General features: G+C 48.3%; 6 protein-coding genes across 6 annotated transcripts; 3 read left to right on the forward strand and 3 right to left on the reverse strand.

Moving 5' to 3' along the window:
- Positions 1-498: 498 nt before the first annotated feature.
- On the forward strand, positions 499-1,086 carry UA08_04063 (Ubiquitin-40S ribosomal protein S27a; the record flags this gene model as incomplete). The annotated part of the gene is made up of 3 exons (XM_020266345.1): positions 499-592; positions 647-927; positions 997-1,086. 3 exons carry the CDS (start codon positions 499-501, stop codon positions 1,084-1,086), a joined length of 465 nt encoding a protein of 154 aa, XP_020120676.1.
- Positions 1,087-1,290: 204 nt separating this feature from the next.
- UA08_04064 (Endochitinase B) lies at positions 1,291-2,828 on the reverse strand (the record flags this gene model as incomplete). Its single annotated transcript, XM_020266346.1, has 7 exons — positions 1,291-1,865; positions 1,927-2,010; positions 2,062-2,122; positions 2,182-2,231; positions 2,290-2,573; positions 2,630-2,730; positions 2,790-2,828. 7 exons carry the CDS (start codon positions 2,826-2,828, stop codon positions 1,291-1,293), a joined length of 1,194 nt encoding a protein of 397 aa, XP_020120677.1.
- Positions 2,829-4,881: 2,053 nt separating this feature from the next.
- Positions 4,882-8,411, forward strand: UA08_04065 (hypothetical protein; the record flags this gene model as incomplete). The annotated part of the gene is made up of 6 exons (XM_020266347.1): positions 4,882-4,983; positions 5,381-5,671; positions 5,744-5,871; positions 5,924-6,263; positions 6,333-8,178; positions 8,230-8,411. The coding sequence occupies 6 exons, from the start codon at positions 4,882-4,884 to the stop codon at positions 8,409-8,411; spliced, it is 2,889 nt and encodes a 962-aa protein (XP_020120670.1).
- Positions 8,412-9,198: 787 nt separating this feature from the next.
- UA08_04066 (hypothetical protein) lies at positions 9,199-12,953 on the reverse strand (the record flags this gene model as incomplete). The annotated part of the gene is made up of 4 exons (XM_020266348.1): positions 9,199-9,284; positions 9,349-9,920; positions 9,984-11,814; positions 11,873-12,953. The coding sequence occupies 4 exons, from the start codon at positions 12,951-12,953 to the stop codon at positions 9,199-9,201; spliced, it is 3,570 nt and encodes a 1,189-aa protein (XP_020120671.1).
- Positions 12,954-13,524: 571 nt separating this feature from the next.
- Positions 13,525-14,241, forward strand: UA08_04067 (hypothetical protein; the record flags this gene model as incomplete). The annotated part of the gene is made up of 2 exons (XM_020266349.1): positions 13,525-13,549; positions 13,619-14,241. The coding sequence occupies 2 exons, from the start codon at positions 13,525-13,527 to the stop codon at positions 14,239-14,241; spliced, it is 648 nt and encodes a 215-aa protein (XP_020120672.1).
- Positions 14,242-14,940: 699 nt separating this feature from the next.
- On the reverse strand, positions 14,941-17,486 carry UA08_04068 (hypothetical protein; the record flags this gene model as incomplete). Its single annotated transcript, XM_020266350.1, has 4 exons — positions 14,941-15,843; positions 15,896-16,161; positions 16,222-16,877; positions 17,338-17,486. The coding sequence occupies 4 exons, from the start codon at positions 17,484-17,486 to the stop codon at positions 14,941-14,943; spliced, it is 1,974 nt and encodes a 657-aa protein (XP_020120673.1).
- Between the last annotated feature and the right edge of the window lie 1,630 nt (positions 17,487-19,116).

Consider the following 19,116-nt stretch of genomic DNA (forward strand, 5'->3'; position numbering starts at 1 on the left):
CGTCTTCAATCTCCGGTTTGCAGGGCTGATGGATGACTTCACCACCTTGAGTAGAACAATAATTGAACACACTACTGGCTCGCAGCCACTACGCTCTCCACTCCCTTCCAATAATCCTCCTCGGCTTGTATCACCGTGCTGCTCCTGGAGAGCTGCGAGGGATGGGGTTGTCTTCTTGAGATCTCAACGCTGGCGGATGTAAACAATGCGTCGTCACGTGATGGCCTCTCGGCAACTCGGCGGCCAGGTTGTTCCGGCCCAGTCCTCACGTGACCGCACAATCATTTTATCACCGCGGGCTCCGCTTCTCATAAATTTCTGATCTCCAACGATTTGCATTGAAGGTTGAGGAAGACAACTTGTCGAGGTACGTCGAATTCTTTGAAAACACACAATGCCTGTTACCATCACATCATGCACAATGATTCTCTGTTGCGCATGCACAGCCAAGTGCTTTTCGAAAGCTAACCTCTTCTCATGATACAGGCCTTCGTCAAGATGCAGATCTTCGTCAAGACCCTTACGGGCAAAACCATCACCCTTGAGGTGGAGTCTTCGGACACCATCGACAATGTCAAGTCCAAGATTCAGGGTATGCTCTTTGCATTCGGCTTGTTCTATTGCTTTGTCTAACTTTGTCAACCAGACAAGGAGGGTATCCCCCCGGACCAGCAACGTCTGATCTTCGCCGGCAAGCAGCTCGAGGACGGCCGCACTCTTTCTGACTACAACATCCAGAAGGAGTCCACCCTCCACTTGGTGCTCCGTCTGCGTGGTGGTGGTAAGAAGCGCAAGAAGAAGGTCTACACCACCCCCAAGAAGATCAAGCACAAGCGCAAGAAGACCAAGCTCGCTGTGCTCAAGTACTACAAGGTCGACGGTGACGGAAAGATTGAGCGTCTCCGCCGTGAATGCCCTTCCGCCGAGGTAAGCTTAATCCATGCTATGCCTTGCTCGGCTTGTCTACCAGGATTTGTCTAACTTTCTGTCTTCCAGTGCGGTGCCGGTGTCTTCATGGCTGCTATGCACAACCGTCAATACTGCGGCAAGTGCCACCTTACCTACGTTTTCGATGAGTCCAAGTAAGCGTTTCGTTACGATTTCGACGTGATGGAGTGATGGAAGCTTGGGACAATTTGTCATATGTCATAGGTCATAGTGGCTCTAGATAGAAAAAACAATATAAATAAACCAGTTCATTCTGGCGAAACTTTTTTTTGATTATTTTTTAATCTCAACTAGAAAACTTGTAAACTGGATACTAAACACCAAGTTTTGATTGTCTTTTCTTCAAGGCCCTGGCATGCCAGCCCTGATGTTATCAAACTTGCTTTCGGGAAAATCCAGATTATTCGGCGACTGATCCAAAGCAGCCACGCCTCCAACAGTGTCCACAAAAGTACCGATTAGAGAACCGTCCGCTCTTTCAGCGGCTTGTCCTCCTTTATCACCACTACTTTCCCACCACATGCCTCCGCCGAGGCCATTGTAGTGAATAAAGCCGGCCTTGATCTCGCCAACTTGAACATTGTCATAGCTAACCATTGTCCCGTTCTCATAACACCAAGACGCGCCAATTTGGGGATCTACCTGCTCAATTGCACCGGGTCGAGGGAGTGCCTTGTAGTCCCACACGCCTTGCTCCCAGCTACCTTCGCCCACGCCGTTGTACGGTGTGCCGGGCCCTTGGGTGTTTTGAAAGGCGCGGCCGTATAGAGGCATTCCCAGCACCATTTTCGAGGGCGGAACCCCGGCAGCTTTAATGTAGTAATCAAGAGCGTTGACAGTGGAAAATGGCGTTGATGCAGTGTTTTGGTTTGATGGGAATAGGTTGGCTTGGTGGCCAGCAAGTTGATCCCATGATCCTGTGTTCAAATTGTTGTTAGTTAAGTTCTCTGCGAACGAGCAGAAGAGGTGGGAGCTTACCGGCATAATCGTAACCCATCAAATTGTAGAAATCTAGGTAAGGTGTCATTTCACGAAGACGAAGTTTCTGGAAATTCGATGCCCCTAGATAAAGCAGTTAGAATTTATGCTTATCCCGGCTAGATGTGACCCTACCTGCTGGACAAGCAATTGTCAAAAGGAACCTCCTATACGGGCCCGCTGCTTGATCGAGAGTCTTCGTTTTAATTAGCATGTAGCACGTCAGTGCGGAATTACAACGCCATGTGCACCTACCTCACGACATTTTTGAAGAAGAGCAACGAAATTCTGAGCCTGTGCATCGTCTATGCAGAATCACGCCTTAGTCATCATCCTCTCCTTAACAGGGGCTGGGCAACCGACCTTGGGGGTACTCCCAATCAATATCAATACCATCGAGCCCCAGGTCAAGGATCAGCTTCGTAGCCGATCTAGCAAAGAACTCTCGACCCGCTTCTGTGCTTGCTGGCTGTGCAAAGTTGGATGAATATGTCCAGCCGCCAATGGAAAGTAGCACTTTCAATTTTCTATTCTGTTTCTTGAGTAGATACAGCTGCTTGATGCAGCCATAGACATTGGTGCCCTGGTCATTCCATGAATCGGTGGGATAGTGTTTGTCCGTGTCAGACCAGGTGTCCGTCAGATAACTAACAGCCAGCTCCGTCAGAAACGGTACGGTTCAATATTTAGGCATGAAGCTTACACTTCGCCGCTTTCAGGGCGGACGTTGGCGAAGGAGTAAAGCACATGCGTAAGCTTGTCTGCCGGGAGATCCTGGGGATTGTGGTTGCGTCCATAGATTGCCTATATATACACATCAGTAAGGTACCGACTCGCAGCACAAGTGATATAATGAATCATACCCAGTTAACAAAATACACGACCGATCTGAATCCAGACATCTCGGGCTCGTGTCCTTGGGTTTGGACGATATTCGGTTCCGCAGGTAGTGTAGACTGGTTCGCAGATAGTATAAAATAGGCAGACAGAGCTGCCACGACCAGAAAAACAACGGAAGTAAATGAAGTTGGTACTGGGAAACGAGTGTTCGGCGCCACAATTGCAATCAGCTGTGTTAGTTTATACCTAAGAGTAATGCCAAGTAAAATCCTTTCGCTTTTTGTCTCGCTGGCAGGCCTTGGAAGCGAGTGCTGTGTTGTTTGATTTCTTGTCGCTTCCCTGACAGTCCCCTAATTGGCTTAGTTTCTCGGGTTCGGCTATACCCCGCCGGCCGCCCATAGTAAAATGGAACCTTGGCGGCGGGATGTCCGTCCGCTGTTCCTATTGGCTGGCCATGCTCTTCAGTTTTGACGTCTTGCAAGTTTCTACAGACGGCATTCGAAGCTATTATTTTATGATGACATTTTTTTGTCTGCTTGGAAATATTACCATTGACAATTCCTAAATATTTAGAGGGGATCTATTCACATCGTCACCAGAACGTGAAGTATTACATTAACCCTCTCAGCGACCAGATAGATGCTCGCCTTGTCTTGCGGATCTAAGTATACCTACGGCTTTCTAACAGAAACATGGAGAAGGCTGTGATTTTACCGGCGCCGATTGAGAGCGAACTGATTCAATGGGTCCCTTCAAAAGGGTCACGTTCCTCGTTCGAGGACAAAGCATATAGCGCTTGAATAGTGCTGAAATGCGTTGTCCTCGCTACCAAGGATCAATATTCTCGACATGGGTAACAATTGGAAGACTGTAGAAAATTGCACAAGGAATCCGCGACATCGTTCTCGAACAATAGCATCTGTTGCCATATCGGTCTCAGTATTGCTGTATTGATAGCGGTCTTTCTCCATTATGATAACATGATATTCTCACGGCAGCGTACTATATTTGCCTAGGCTCGGCCTAGTGAGGTCACTGCTGGTACTTAGTTACCAGCTGTTTCAGCGGACGTTGCAGGTTGGTTGAATCGTCGTGGGGGAGTCTCTTTACCCACCTAGTTTGTATTCCTGGCGCATTTTTGAACGTCTGCAATCCATCATTTTTGTGTCTTCAAAGAGAGTGGGCCAAGTTTTATACACACAGTTCGTGCAAACGGAGGAGTTCTGCACTTGACAAACGAACAGAGCTGCACCTTCACCTCCAGGACTCCATATCAACGCATCGTCCTTTTGTCTCTGGTGATTGCAAACGCGCTTGAGAGCTCTTGGCAGGCTTGTGATGCTCCCAGCCTCGTCCCCAACCAATTGAGCAAACGGACAGCAGCCACGAGAGTCTCTCATCGTCGTTTGCTTTCGATTCCTCAGGCAACCCCAGCCCCTGTCTCCACTCTCTCTCACCTTCCCCATCAACCGTCCTTCCTCTCACCTTCCTCACTCATCTTCTCTCTCCCTCTTCAACCTCTCATCTCATCTCATCTCTTCTTTTCTCTTCTCTTCTCTTTTTCAACTCTCCCACCTCCACATTCTCTCTTCCAATCTATCTCTCTCTCTCTCTCTCTCTCTCTTCACACCCGACCACTCGCATATTCTACTTCAAAGTATCGGTTCTCCACATCTCTATTCGCCCTCAAGCAAAGGAAGATCTGACAATTGTCTTCAAAGTTGATATTCAGCTCATCCTCGTTGCAGCAACGGTAAGTCATTCTCGTCCTATCTACAACTCTGTTTCCACTCGTCTAGTTTTACCACTTAGTCCATCATCTCAAACCACAATCTAACTTCTCGCAGCAGTTTATCTGCTCGCCTCATCTACCTTGGGAGATAGCTTCTGTCAATTCACAGCTGCTTTCTCAATTTCACCTTTCACTGCAGAAGTATTCTGGTAGGCAGTCCTTGACTTTCTCCCTTTGGTTTTTCCTATTTTGTTCTTCAATCATTGCCGTTTTCATTACCGCGGTTGCCCGTTTCGATCTTGGCTCTACATTGGGCTTCATTTTTTTGATTTGATGAACTTTACATTGACTTTCTCGACTCTAACGGTGCTAGACTAGTCAAAATGGCTTCTCTGAGCGGTGACCCTGCTAGGGAACCAAAGCCCTTCGTAAATCCATACAAAAACCTCGATTTGCCTCCCGTGGCTTTCACCCTCGGTAAACCGGTGAGTGATATTATTTCTTTGTCTGATTGACTACGCATCTCGGGCGTAAAGCCTTCTTGCACCAGACCCCATTCTTCTATATACGCAGTCTTTTGTTGCCCCGATGATACATAATGATGGCTTTGTCTTTGGTTCTTTGTCGTGACATGTTGCGGTGCCCTTTTCGTCATTTCTATTCAAGTCAAGTGCTTGGCGGTCGCTTGATGCCGCCCCATCGATGTTTCATTGATGGGTTGTTGGCGGTTTCAGCTACTATCCTGGCACCGACACTCGAATATATAAGCATGGCCTTTCTCCTCTTGTGTTGCCTTTCTTGTCCACGATAGTCACTGTCAAAACAGCTGTGGTTGTTTCTCTTCTTTTGTCAACAAGTTCGCAAGAGTTTTCTGTGCTTTAGCCACACCGGCCTCTCAGCTTTTCTGGCTACGCATCATCTTTTGCGGTTCATCATCCCTCCCAAAAGGACACTGGGATGTCTGGCATCTCCGGGCCAATGCCGCTGCGGGCTGCTGGTGACAAGAAAGAACCCCTTACGTTCACCAAGACTGACAATGTCTTTCAACAGTACGTGGATGGCGTGACCAATGTCGCTCGTCCAGGATTCAACACCACCGGACGTGAGGTTGAACTGCAGGTCAACGCCTATCCGATAACCAAGTTTCCCACACAAAATGTTTTTCAATACGATGTAAGTTGTCTCCTCTTCGCTCTTCAAGACTTTTGAGGGAACATGAAAGATTTAATGCATGGTCTACTATAGGTTACGATCGTGAAGGTCGGAAAGGAGCATGAAGCTCCGCCACCCCGTGCGAGGAAGCTTGTATGGGATTCACCTGCCCGCAAAAACAAATACAAACAGATTCTTTTCGACGGATCGAAGCTTGCTTGGTGCGTAATATACTCTAAGGGCTTCGGTCTTGCTTCTAACAAATCAAAACAGGTCCTGCATAAGCTATGATGATCCCCACGGTGTTTTGGTGGACCTCTCTGCACACCCTGGAGGAAACGGCAATGGAAATACGCCAGGCTATCGCTTGATTGTTCGCAAGTCCAAGAGCATCAATCTCCAGGTTCTTGAGCAGTGGCTGCTCAAGAAAGGTCCTTTCGATGAACGGGTTTTGGAGGCTATGAATTTTCTCGATCACCTCTTGAGAGAATGGCCGTCCACCAAGTTTACCCCGATCAAACGAGCCTTTTATGATCAAACTGAGGAGGGACACAATTTTGATAACACCATTGATATTCGCAAAGGTTTCTACCAGGCCATCAGACCTGCTATGGTAAGTCCCGATATTTTTTTTTTTTTTTTAAAAAAAAGGTCTATGAAATGTTTCTGACTGATTGTATAGGGCGGTCGACTTGTCGTTAATGTCGACAGCGTTCTCTGTGCCTTTTGGCGGCAGGTTTCACTCATTAGCCTTGCAGACAGCTTCCTTGAGAAGTTCGATTGGGGCAAGACCGCTCAGGCTATGAAACCGAAGAATGTTGATCCACATGCTTCGTTTCGTGGATACGTATACAGTCCTGCCCATAGACATATTTGGAACAAATTGAAGCATCTGGAGGTGAAGCCTGTGTTCGAAGGGAACACAGTTAATCGGACTTTCAATATTCATGCTATTACGACGCAAGATGCCCACACTAAAAAGTTCAAATGGACAGATTCAGCTACGGGCCGAGAGCGGGATATCTCTGTCTTTGACTACTTTAAACAAAAGTACAACAAGACGCTCTTCTGTCCGCAATTGCCTGTCGTCGAGATGACTAAAAAAGACACTTTCTATCCGATGGAGTGCCTGCATGTAGCAGGCCTTCAGCGCTACAACCATAAACTGAGTGAGCGCCAAACCACTGACATGCTGAAGATGGCTGTTAGAAGACCACAGATGCGATTTGGTGACATTGTCAAGGCAAAGGCGAAATTGAACCATGGTCAAGACCCCATTCTGCAGCATTTCGGAATGCAAATTTCGCCGAACATGCTCGTGACAAAAGCACGCCTCTTGCCATCTCCTGAGATTCAATTTGGCGGCAACGCAAAAATCAGTCCTCAGACGCAAGGCCGCTGGGACCTCCGTGGCAAGAAGTTCCTTGAGGCCAACAAGACGCCTTTGAAGTCATGGGGTGTTGGAATCATCAAGCAAGGCCGAGGGGCACTCCCTGTTGCTCAAGCAGAGGAATGGACTCAGGGTTTCATGAAGCAATACGCCGGACATGGTGGAAAAGTTGTCTCCCGACCGACCATAATGGAACTCACCGGTGACACTGCCGAAGCTGTCTACCGTCTATTCATGGCGACAGGAAACAATGCCAAGCAGCGTCCGCAACTGTTGCTTTTCATCGCTCCTAACAAAGACGTGATGGTTTACAACCGCATCAAGAAGTCATGCGATTGCCGTTTTGGAGTTCCTTCTCAGGTCGTACAGAAAGCGCATGTGGAGAAGAAAATGCCTCAATACATGTCTAATGTGGCAATGAAAGTCAATGCTAAGTTGGGAGGAGTGACTTGCAAAGCTGTTCCGCGACAGTCAGATGCAATGCATCGCCCTGGATCCATCATCATCGGTGCTGATGTTTCTCATGCTGCACCTGGCAGTTTTGCCCCTTCACTTGCTGCTATTTCGGTGTCCGCTGACCAGAACGGAGCCAAGTACATGGGTAGTTGCCAAACCGGTGACAGCCGCGTCGAAATTATTAACGAGTATAATATGAAGGAGATGCTCACCCCTCTTGTCGATGAGTGGACAAAGACCGTAGGCAATGGTCGTCGCCCCCAGAACGTTTATTATTTCCGTGATGGAGTGTCCACTGGCCAGTTCGCTCAAGTGCTCGAGAAAGAGGTTCCTGTGATCAAGGATGTAATCTTCAATGGAAGTGGAGATAAAGTACCACCCAAGATCACTGTGGTGATTGGTAACAAGCGCCATCATATCCGCGGTGCACCGCGTCCAACGGACAAAACTGCAGGCGACAAGAATGGAAATGCCCTCCCCGGAACGCTCATCGAACGCGACGTCACGAGCCCACACGACTGGGATTTCCTCCTCATCGCACATGTTGCTTTGCAGGGAACCGCACAGCCTGTTCATTATCACGTTATCCGTGATGAAATGAAACATCAGCCTGCTCAGCTCCAAAACATGATTTACAATCACTGTTATCAGTATGTTCGCTCGACGACCTCTGTTTCACTGTGTAAGTAATCCAAATACGGTCCAATCTTTTACATGAACTAACTTGCGTCAGTTCCGGCCATCTACTATGCGCATTTGATCTCCAACCGTGCTCGTTGCCAGAGCGCTGATGAGTTCGTTGAAGGTTCGGACGAATCCCCGGAGAACAGCGGCCCCAAACAAGGTGGCCCCAAGCCCTTGCTTCCAATGGCAAAGAATGAAACGCGCAACAATCTGGAAATGTGGTTTGTTTAGATTGTCAACTGAGGGCCTTCAAGGTTATCTGGGGTTAATACGGGATGGCTGTGTTTCTTTTTCTCTTTCTTTTTCAGACATTTCCTATGTCTTTAGATCTTTCATTATGTTCTCAGATGGTTCGATGTATTTGGTTGATTGATTGTTTCCGGCTTTTTAAACCGGCGACTCTAACGATCCGGAATACAACCGCTGCTGGGATTTAAAAAATTTTGCATTCATGTATTGAGGTGGTATTCACACAACAAGAAAAAGGAATATTACCTAGGTAGAATAGAAATCAATACAATACAATGACTGGCAAATCTTCGATACTCCTCGATAACACTATCTGAAAGTAGCGAAGGGAAAACAATAGACAAGTTCCTAAGAGAGCGGGCCTCCTCCGCACCACAATATGAATGCAATAGGTGCAATATTTTCATCTATTATACGAACATGACGTGCCGTAAGATGCATAGAGAGAGAATACAATCAACCACCGGTTAATACATGCAAACGCAATGCGGTCTTTAAAAAGAAACAATATCAAGCGAGATAATTGTCCGTAACAGACGGCTAGGGAAAGGAAACATACAAGCGGACATGACTAGATGTAAAGCAAGAAAACGAAGAAAATGGAAGGTAATGAGAAGAGGAAGGAAATTGAGAGATGACGGAGGTCTCTGAGAATTATGATAAAGAATCGAAACGCATGTTTAAAAAAAAACGATGACCCCTTCCCCTAAAAAGGCAGATCAAATAGATGAAAGATAGATGAATTAAACTTTTTTCTCTCTCCTTTTTCTCAAGAATGTCCGTTAATGCTCTCTGGGCTCATCATACTGGTAACCCCCTGGTTGACTGCGTTTTCGTTATTCGATGTGTTGATTCCTGCACGCGACTGTTAGAGAAAGTCGTAAAGAGAGAAAGTTTTAAGTAGTACATTCGCTCATACCATTGACTTTAGTAGGATGATGCTCGCCAGTCAACGCGGCACTGGAGTCTGCTGATATGCCGTTGACAATATCTGAAGCTTTCGAGTCTTTGTTGTTGTTCATGTCCAAATCATTATTGGCGGATTTTGAATCGCTGATTGACGAAACGAAGGAATCACCACCGGGAGGAGGTCCCATGGCTGTTGTTGTGGAAGACGAGGCATCAGCGGTAGTCCCGTTACTCTTTTTAGCCTTTTTCTTGCTGGGTTCTACAGCGCCAAATGAGAGTCCTAGTTTACCGGGTAATGATGACTGTGCAGTAATGCTCGATGGCAATGGTCGTTTCTGGGGACTGGTGTGGATGCCTGCGTTGTTCGGGGGCACTATCTTTCCGGATGCTGGAAGTTTTGGACGAGACGGACGCTGTTTGGGAGGAAGCTCGAGATCTTCAACGAGAGGCTCTTCTCCATTGGCCTGTAGTTTTTGCAGGAAGAAGCTCTGTACCAGACCGATTTGTGAGGACAACGACTGGGCCGTGACGCGCTGATATGGAGGAGGCGGCGGGAAGATTGTATTGGCAATTTGAGATGCACTGAGGAAAAGAAAGACAAAAGTCAGTATGTAGAATCACTAAGCCACGACATCAAAAACTTACTTTGTGTTTTGTGATTGGTGTGCATTGTACATCCTATTTTGTAGAAGATGAAAGGGCACACTCAAACTAGCAAGGCCAAATTCTTTATCCAAACCCATTTCCTTGAATCCGAAGAAATCTTCATCGATATCTTCCGCAAAGTCTCCTCCGACAAACTGCTCACTGCCGTCGTTGAATGCATTAGAGCCATCTCCACCGGTATCGTGAAAGGCAGGGCGAAGGAGTTCTGTGAAATGAGCACGTAGACGGTCATGAATAACACCAAGCTTGGTTCCAACACGTTCAATATCGTCCTTGATGTATGACTCCAAGGACTCTATGTCACTTCCCATTGCTGAAAGAGTGTGAAGTATAATCTCCTGTTGCGTATATGGGGATTTGCAAGTCGTAGCACTCGAATTGGGGGCATCAGAAGAGTCAGCAGTAGGGACCTTTGGACTTTCCATGTATTCTTTTAATGTTCGGCTAATCTTGTAAAAAAATTCCGATGCGATGTCCGTGACTGCATCCAAAGCTGACGGTTGATATTCTTCAAACCCCGTATGATATAGAATCTTTGCAACGGACCGTTGCAGTACTGCCTTCGAGATCCAAGGGCTCACCACAGGGCCTTCATCATTCATGACATGCGTCGGTACGTCCTGTTCAACAAACGGTTCGGGTTGGTATTTTTGAAATTGATTCTGGTATACTTGAGATTGAAGCTGCATCTGCTTGACAATGCTGACTTTAGAGCATATCTTCCTCGTCTCTTGCATTTGTCGCATGTTGGCATCCATCCTCCGAGAAAGTTTGCTATCAGGTTGTGTGAATGATCCTTTTGGCAAGATATGCAAAAACTCTTCGAGATTGTCAACCACATTGCCTTCAGCATCCTCGCGCCATATAAGATGTGGTGGGATGTCTGGGATTCCCGACATAACATCGTAATAGTCTGGAATGACTCTGTCTTCTTCCTCCTCGATGCCCTCAGCAAGCGTTTCACTGGTCTCAGGCTGCCGAGCATTGCTCAATGACTCAGCTGCTTTATCAGACTCAGGCCCGGTCTGTTTCTGATTTTTCAGCCATCGTCTCATGCCTGCCTTGGTACGAAGCAAAGCGGGTTCATCAATATTCAGTTTATCACCCTTGAAAAGGCGATGTCTCTCGGCCGCGATGAGAGCGCGGTCCTTCTTGGTTACTTGTTTCCAAATCTGATACTCAGGGTCGTCATATTCGATTCCTATCGCAGATAAGCCGCCGGTTGTCAGGTTAGGCGCGACAAAACTATCCATCTCCAGTGCATCAACCTGGCTGCCGGAGCCTGCTGCTCCAACACCATTTGCACCAATCGGCGTGAGTATCCCGGCTGGCGGCGTTGAGAGCCCATTCTGGCTTCCATCGGCCATTCCATCAACATCAGGTCCGACTGAATTTTTGGTCTGGGAGCCTAATGGGCCAGATGGAGCTTCTGAGCCACTAGGTGTCTGGCGACTTGGAGCGGCCCCTTTCAGCGATTTTTTCCCGGGAGCTTTTCTGCCTCTTGACGACATTATAGGCTCATCATCACTCTCCTCAGCTCCATCCATCTCAGCAAGCTGCAGTCTCCGTTCCTCTGCCTCTACTTCCGCACGATCTCTTATAACGACATCCGGGATCAACGGTACCAGCTTTTCTGTCTCCTTTCTCATAAAAAGAGCATGTTTGCGCAGGAAGTGTTCCGGCTGGGCGTTATATTTCAAACAGTTGGCCCATATCAGGTTCAAATCGTCGACAAACTCCTGCTTTGATTTGTATTGTAAGGTCTTCAGCTTCTTCGTCATGGAACCCAAATCCATAGGGTGTTTGATAACTTTAGGATGTCAGTAATCCAGCAGTCGACAACAGGGTTTGGTGGAAGATCGACTTACTAGTATGATAATCGGGAGCCTCGCGTTTGTTAACTCTTGAAAGAAAGAATGACGAGTGTTCAGTCATTGCCTTCAACTCGCTCAACACCTTCTCAGCTGCCTCGTAGAGTTCTTCCTGGCCAACTTTCTCCTCGCTTGCCCATTTACTCCGGTTTTTACGAACCTCGCTCATCAAGCTCCGAAGCTCGGCATCGGACGCTTGTACCATTGTACGTTTCATATCAATGCGAGCAATGAGATTCTTCAATGTGAGGCTAGAAGCGCCTAGGTTGGCACTACTCAGTGAACCATATCCATTTGCGACATTACTCGCGTTGTTCCCTGCGTTGTTGACGCCTTGGCCCGACATTTCAGCTTCCACTAGCCTTTCCGATTCTTCAAGTCGTTCCTGCTCCTTCATCGCATCATGGTCATTTTCGAGGGTATAGAAGATTGTCTGAAAGCTTTGGCGCGCAGCTTCTTCGGTAGCTTTCTTTCCCTCTTCTAGCTTCTTCCGAATTCCTTCTAGTGTTTCCTTCTTAGTCTCCTTACCACCTTCCACGGGAGTAGCCGTGGCAGACGAGGGTCGTTGAGCTGGCGACGCATCGTGAAACGGCGTTACGGCGGATTTCGCTTTCAAGGGGGTCGCGTTCGCATCTTCCTGAGCTTCACTCTCATCCTCATCATCATACTCGTCATAGTCGTCGTCGTCGATTTTCCGCGCAGGTTTCTTGGCAGGTTGCTCGGTGTCCTGGGGACGCGCCGGAGTAATTTCCGGGGGCTCTGAAATCATCGCGTCTTCGTCAGAAGGCGCAGATGTGCTTCTCTTGACGCTAAACAAGTCGTTGATCTTGGCTTCGCTGCGATTGTAGAGGTCGCGGAAGAGGGTGATGCGAGCATCCTCCTCCGCGGCGGCGTCTGCGTCGGATATCAGATTTCCGGCTTGAGAGCCCTGTTCGCTGGCGGAAAAGCGCATTTGCGGCGTTCGAGCGCCAGACGAGACTCTAGTCAGCCCATTGACTCCGCGCGCATCGGAATGGTGATCGTCCGGGGGTCGTAGGTGGCCTGGGGGCATCCAGGCCAAATTTTGACCGAGGGACATAGCCGCGCCCTGAGCAAACCCCGTCGAGGGGGACACTTGATTCGCTCGGACGGTCCAGCGCAGAACAGGGGCTTTCCGGGCGCTGAAAAGTCTGCAGCGTGATAGAACAAGGTGCGGCCAGTATCGCAGCGATGTTTCCTGGGGCCAAACTGATAAAACGGGGATGTGGTTGATGGCTGACGTAGGGCTCTTTTGTTAGCATTGACGGGCTGAGGTTGAGGGAGGCCGTCAGGTTTGGCAGCCTCCGCAGACCACATGCGTAGTTGGCAGTTGCAGACCTTCCGCTCCCGTGCTTGGCAGCCCCAACCCCAACTTCAAAGGCGAACGAACATCTGTGAATATGTCGCATATAATGCTCTTATTTTGACATGACCTCCTCCTCCTCCTCCTCCTCCTCCTGCCAGGCCTGTGCTGTGATGTCTCCTGCTAAACTACTCCTGCTGCTGCTGCTTGCTTGAGCTTTGTCGCTGCCTACTACTTGTAAAATACCGACTGATCCGGCAGGATTGCGTGGTCAATCCCAGACATCACCTCCCGCTCTCCTCTGAAGAAGCTCTCCTTCTTGCCAAAGATGAGGGTCCGCTACTACTTCCTTGGTATGTTGCTGATTACATCTGCCATTGTTAGCCCCATGCTGATCGATGTCCTCTGTGAACAAACAACAGGCGCATTCGTGCTACTTGTGCTATTCTCTTCTTACATGGGACTTCTACCGCATAGCACATCGAGCAGTGTCCCAGCCAACTTGCAACCCAACGACAAATTCCTGCATTTCATAACTTTCTTCCTGCTGTCCCTCACATTCTACTGGATCCCCGATACGTCGCGCCGAAGAGCTCTCCAAGCAAGCCTGCTAGTCTGCACGCTCGGTCTCGGAATCGGGTCCGAGATAGTGCAAGCTCTCCTCCCAAATGACCGGCTCTTTGATCCCTTCGACATCGTCGCCAATATCGTCGGCAGCGTCGGAGCTATTAGTATCTGCGGCTGGTATCATCGACGCATGTTGGAGAGACGACGCAAAGCACGCTTTGGATCGGTAGAGGATGATGCCGCTGGAGAGCCAGGGAACAGCGACGATATTGAGTTGGGCCTCAGCGCTAACGGTGCAAACCATGGCCATGATAACGATAGCATGGGCCCTCAAGAGACTGGTGTCGTTGCTACAAATCTCGAGCAAGAAGTCGATAACTGGGATGAGAATGCGGTCGATAGCTGGGATACTGAAGATGGACCCGGTCCTGTTGAAGAAACGATAGAGAACGGTAATGTGAAAATGAGGAATGACTGAAAGTACAAAGTTTGATATGATTTTATATTTGTCGACGTGCTGAGGGAACTAGTTATGTTTCTCTGCTCTATACTACATATTGATGTGCATATTCGTGTTTGACTGTCAGCCTATTTACTGCTTGCTCTCTTTTCTTTTCTACCAAGTTGCGATGCAATACGATGCCTAGTCGTGTGTCTTCCTAGGTATTACTGTATTATACGTCAATTTCATACTACATATCGTCTGTCAACCCTTTTTAAACAGAAACGAAAATCCTCCTATCACGATTGTCAATGGCGTCTATGAAGTCCTCGCATGTGTCCTGGTCAAAATATAGTATAGTTATACAAAATCAAGAACTTCCAGAAAACGCTCAAGAGACACTGCAATACATATGTATGTTTGGCCTCGAACGCCAATGACAGAGAGAAATGTAACGGGTATCTGCTGGTCAATCAATATGGGAAAAGAAAGTAAAGAAGTAATGAATAACACAGAATCAGGAACGTACACATCAGCTAAGGCTATGGAAGGGGCATGGAACAAAGGTGTGTCTTTTTTATCATTCTTCCATGTAAAAGGTATGGACAAAAGGTAAGAATAGGTAAGAAAGAAAGGAATGCAGTTGAATGGAGTTGACGAAGTAATGACCTTGGTAAATGATATATGGCAGTCTACCTTGGAATTCGTGGTCAACTCGATGCAATATGCCTGCGTTTATTCGTCCACTGAGACAGGTGATTCCTCGTTGGTGATTGGCTCCAGCTCTGGCTTGTCTGAGATTGTATACTTATCATCTGCTGACAATCGTGGTACCTTTGGTGATCTCAAATCCACAGCCATATCATCGACAAGTGAGCCCCCAAGTTTCTGAATGCTTTGCTCACGGAGAACTTCATAAATAAATTGCAGCTGCATCTCATTGTAAACCATCATCATTCGCTGCTCTCGCAGTTGATTCACAGTGTCAAAAATCGGGTCTTCGCTGGAAGATTCGGAACTAAGCAGTTCACCAGAATCCAATTCACGCAATAGGTGATCTAGTGCAATAAAGGTGCCGGTCCGGCCCACACCGGCACTGCAATGGACTATGCGAGGGTTCTCCGGAGTCGTCTTTTCGGCTGTGCGTTGAAAGAGCTGAAGAAGTGCGCTCCGTTCTTCCCCTTCTGGCTTTGAATAGTCTGCCCATCCCGCAAATAGGAAATGCCAAACGGTCTTGCTCTCGCCGTCAATTTCGAGTTCCAACTTTCGAATTTCAGACCGACATGATTCATCGAAGAAGTGTTCACGAAGAGTGATGCTCCCGGATATATTTAGGTCGCTATCTTTTCCTATTTCTTCCGCTTCCTCTTCTTCTCCCTCTGCCTTTTCTTCCTCTAGTTCCGCTTCGTCTTCGTCTTCGGCCTCGTCTTCTTGAGATTCTTCGTCACTGACAGGCGAATCGTCAAATGCTGTCGGGAATTTCATCACCGCATCGTCAACGTCCAGAGGGAAATATTGTGCACACTTCTCTCTTCCAGCTTCGACTGTTTGAGTCAACATGATTACTACCGCTACATCCGCGCTTTCGTGAAACACCATATGCCAGAAATGTGCTAAGTGGATGCCATTCTTTGGACCCTGTCATTTTGTCATTAGATATGAGAAGTCAAAGGGTCACGGATTGCCATACTTGCGTAGCAATATACCTCGTCTCGTCTCCCGTACGAGAATCTTTAAATACAATAGGCGATGCGTTGATGAAATCACATTGTCCTTCGGGCACCTTTAAACGGATGCGCGAATTTGCCCATGCTTGCACATTCATATAACGGTTCCGTGCCTTTACTTCCGGGTCATTCTCAAGAGCCCACCGGTGTGATGGATCCTTGGCCATCGCCCCTTGTGCTATCCGTGATCGTTGGAGCCATTCGAGTTCCTCGAATTTCTTCCGTATTTCTGCGAGTTCATCTCAGGGTCAGCTCAATGCCATATAATAGCAACTACCGGCGGTCTGACCTATATTTGGGAGACTCAGAAATGGCGGTAGTCGCGAAGCAGCATCCGTTATCAGTGTCTCTGTTTGGTCCTGATCCGACGGTGCCGGCAGGCCATCAGAGCCTCCGGTTGCTTCGTATGATAGGCCTCGTTTGGTTCCGTGAACGTCAGTATCTATTCGGATGGGCGATTGTGCCATTTTCCCAGACGGGGGCGTATAATGTAGAGCACGAATTCGACTTAATACGCTAAGAGCCTTTCGCGACGCCTTCTTGCCGGTGGCGGCAATCTTGCGCGATCGGCCTCGAGGACGCGATGCGCCGGGAGAGGAAGCTCGAGATTCTCTTTCGGAGAACGAGCCACCTGAAGGGCGTTGCGAGGTGATCTGGAGTGATGTCAGATCAGGGCAGCTGAGAGAGCTGCCGGGGGGGGTTGGGGCGTCCAGGATTCCGGTTGTTGATGATGGAGGGGCCGCAGTCGGCCGCAGCAGAAGGAGGGGTTGGACTGGGATCCGTTGGACACGAGACCCCAGCAGCCTTGGGCCTGTCAAAGCAGAGCAAGAGACTTGACAGCGGCGGCTAAGAAGCCAGTTCCTGTTGGTCGCGAAGTTTTGCAGCGGCGTGGACAGGCGGACAATTTTGACTGACTGACTGATCCAGCAGACCTTGGGAATAAGCCTTTTGAGAGAGTAGTCAGAGCAGATCTAGCTACTTCTTATACGAGAAGAGGAAATCGCCACGATCAAGCCAGCAGCATGATTCTAATCTGATACTGGTGTAAGCATAGGCAGGCAATCGAATTTGTTGCTGGACAAACAATCTTAACAGTGTGGCGTGCCTGAATTATCCGGCGGCCATCCATCATCGCGGCAGGAGCCGGTGGCAGGCGGGCCGGGACCAAAAGTTCTGCGACCTCACAACTCCATATGGTAGTTAAGTTATAACTACGTACAGTCATACTTTGCTTGTTTGTCACACCGGTCGCTGGCTGACCAGTGTGTTCTGAAAATGCCCCACGGCTTGTTCGATTAATCAAACAGGTTGACTTTGTGCTGAGTGCTTGACATGTGGTGGCTCCGCGTTCTGGAGGTAAGCAGCTTCCCCTCTGTTGTTCATTCTCCCTAGGCCTAAGGCTAACCATTTGCTTTTCTTCCAGGTTTGGGCTACCAACCGTGTAAGTACCGGAAAGACAAACAACATGCTCGCAATGTTCCTGATAGTTTCGAATAGCTCCTGCGCAGCCCGGCCTTTCACCTTATGGTGCGGGGCGTCCATCGGAAAGTCCATCGTTTGAGGCACGGTGTACCGCCCGAAGAAATGGGAGGAACAAACATCGAGGAAACCTGTTTGTACCCTTTTCAAATTTTGCGCGCAGTTGGATATTCACAAAACTGATGTATCTACGTGCATTTCTATAGCCGGAGTGAGACATTTTCTACGGCTCTTCAAGGAACAAATCCAGGACCAGCTGAAAGATAACCCGTCAAGGCGGAAGTGATATATGGAAAGAGACGGATGATGGCTACTCGATGCAACTTTCTAGGTAATCGATTTTTGGAAATGATACCCACAATTGATTTTTCCTGTTGAAATGAGAATTTTTTTCTTACTAGAGGCTGCGTCGGAGTCTCTCGCCTCGCGTATCGAGAGCGTCGCAACTGAAGTCGACTGAAGTTTGGTTTCCAATTTTGGTTTCACACACATCTCGCACCTTCATCCCGCTGGGCTGGGCCATCAACTAGTACTCTCTCATCTTGGCCGAATGAGTTTGAAAGTGGAAGCAGATGTGTTTGTGTCTATCGTTGAGGGAACGTCAGATGTTGAATACGAGCCGAGTCGTGGGAGATGTTAGGGTTTGTCGGTTGGTAGTATAACCAAGTCAGTGATCAACTGTATTATTGTAATATTCAGCATATAAAAATAAAGCTAGTTATTAATTATTCACTATCGATCATCGAATATTAAGGAGTATTGATATTCGATAAGTATGTTTTTTCAGCGCAGGTAACGGACCGACTAACTACCACTTACGCTATCCACTGACAGCTGCCTAAATACTAGTCAGGTACAGACCTTGAGAGCATCCCATGGTTAGTCTATGACTTGTCAGCGCAGTTGCTGACACCGTGACAAGTGTCTCGTGGGGTCCGGGAGCTCGACAAAATTCCGTGAATGTAACTCTTTCAGTCGTAAGTTCAACTAAATTGGAAGTGCCCCCATCAGCATAAACGTACGCGGGCCGCTTTCATGTCCCTCCGTGGGAGAAGTAGAATCACACCCTCTTGGAGATGGACTTGACATCATAAACTGCCCGCAAAGCGTCTCGCAAAGCGTCTCGCAAAGCGACGAATACATAAAACATTCAGCCGCTTCGCCACGGCCTGAGCAGTGAAAAGGCCTCACATGATACGCGGATCATCCGGGCGCCTCTTGGCTGATTTGTCTCAGCTTTGCGCCAGCTGTAAGAATTCGATACGAGAAAAACTTTTTCGGGTCGCATACGCCGTAGCCATCTTGTAGATCCTGCTGCTTCCATCTATGTGCTATGTGACGGAACTCGTCTCGGCTGAACAAAGCGCCTCGGAGAAGGCCTGTGAGTGCTATTTTCGACTGGTTGTATGTCGCATTCTTCTCGTCTTTTCAATTTTGCTTGTCTTGGACTGTGCTTTGCCGCCCCCTGATTGGCCCACTCTGCCGCTAGCGTTGGCTTTCGTCTCCCTCCCAAACGGGGCTAGCGCGGCGCCTGATTGGCTGGCTGCGTTGTTTTCCGTTCGTCTGAGAGATTTCTCCTTCCTCAGGCTGCCGCTGTCCCTTTCCTCCTGCCCTTCCCTCGCAGTGATTCACCAAGCACCAGTCGCCTTCGCCCTACCGCCTCAGAGGGCTATCACTCGTTTTCCACCCTCGCTGTTTATTCTCT

Source organism: Talaromyces atroroseus (assembly GCF_001907595.1).
Source record: "Talaromyces atroroseus strain IBT 11181 chromosome Unknown scaffold_4, whole genome shotgun sequence".
Taxonomy (NCBI): domain Eukaryota; kingdom Fungi; phylum Ascomycota; class Eurotiomycetes; order Eurotiales; family Trichocomaceae; genus Talaromyces; species Talaromyces atroroseus.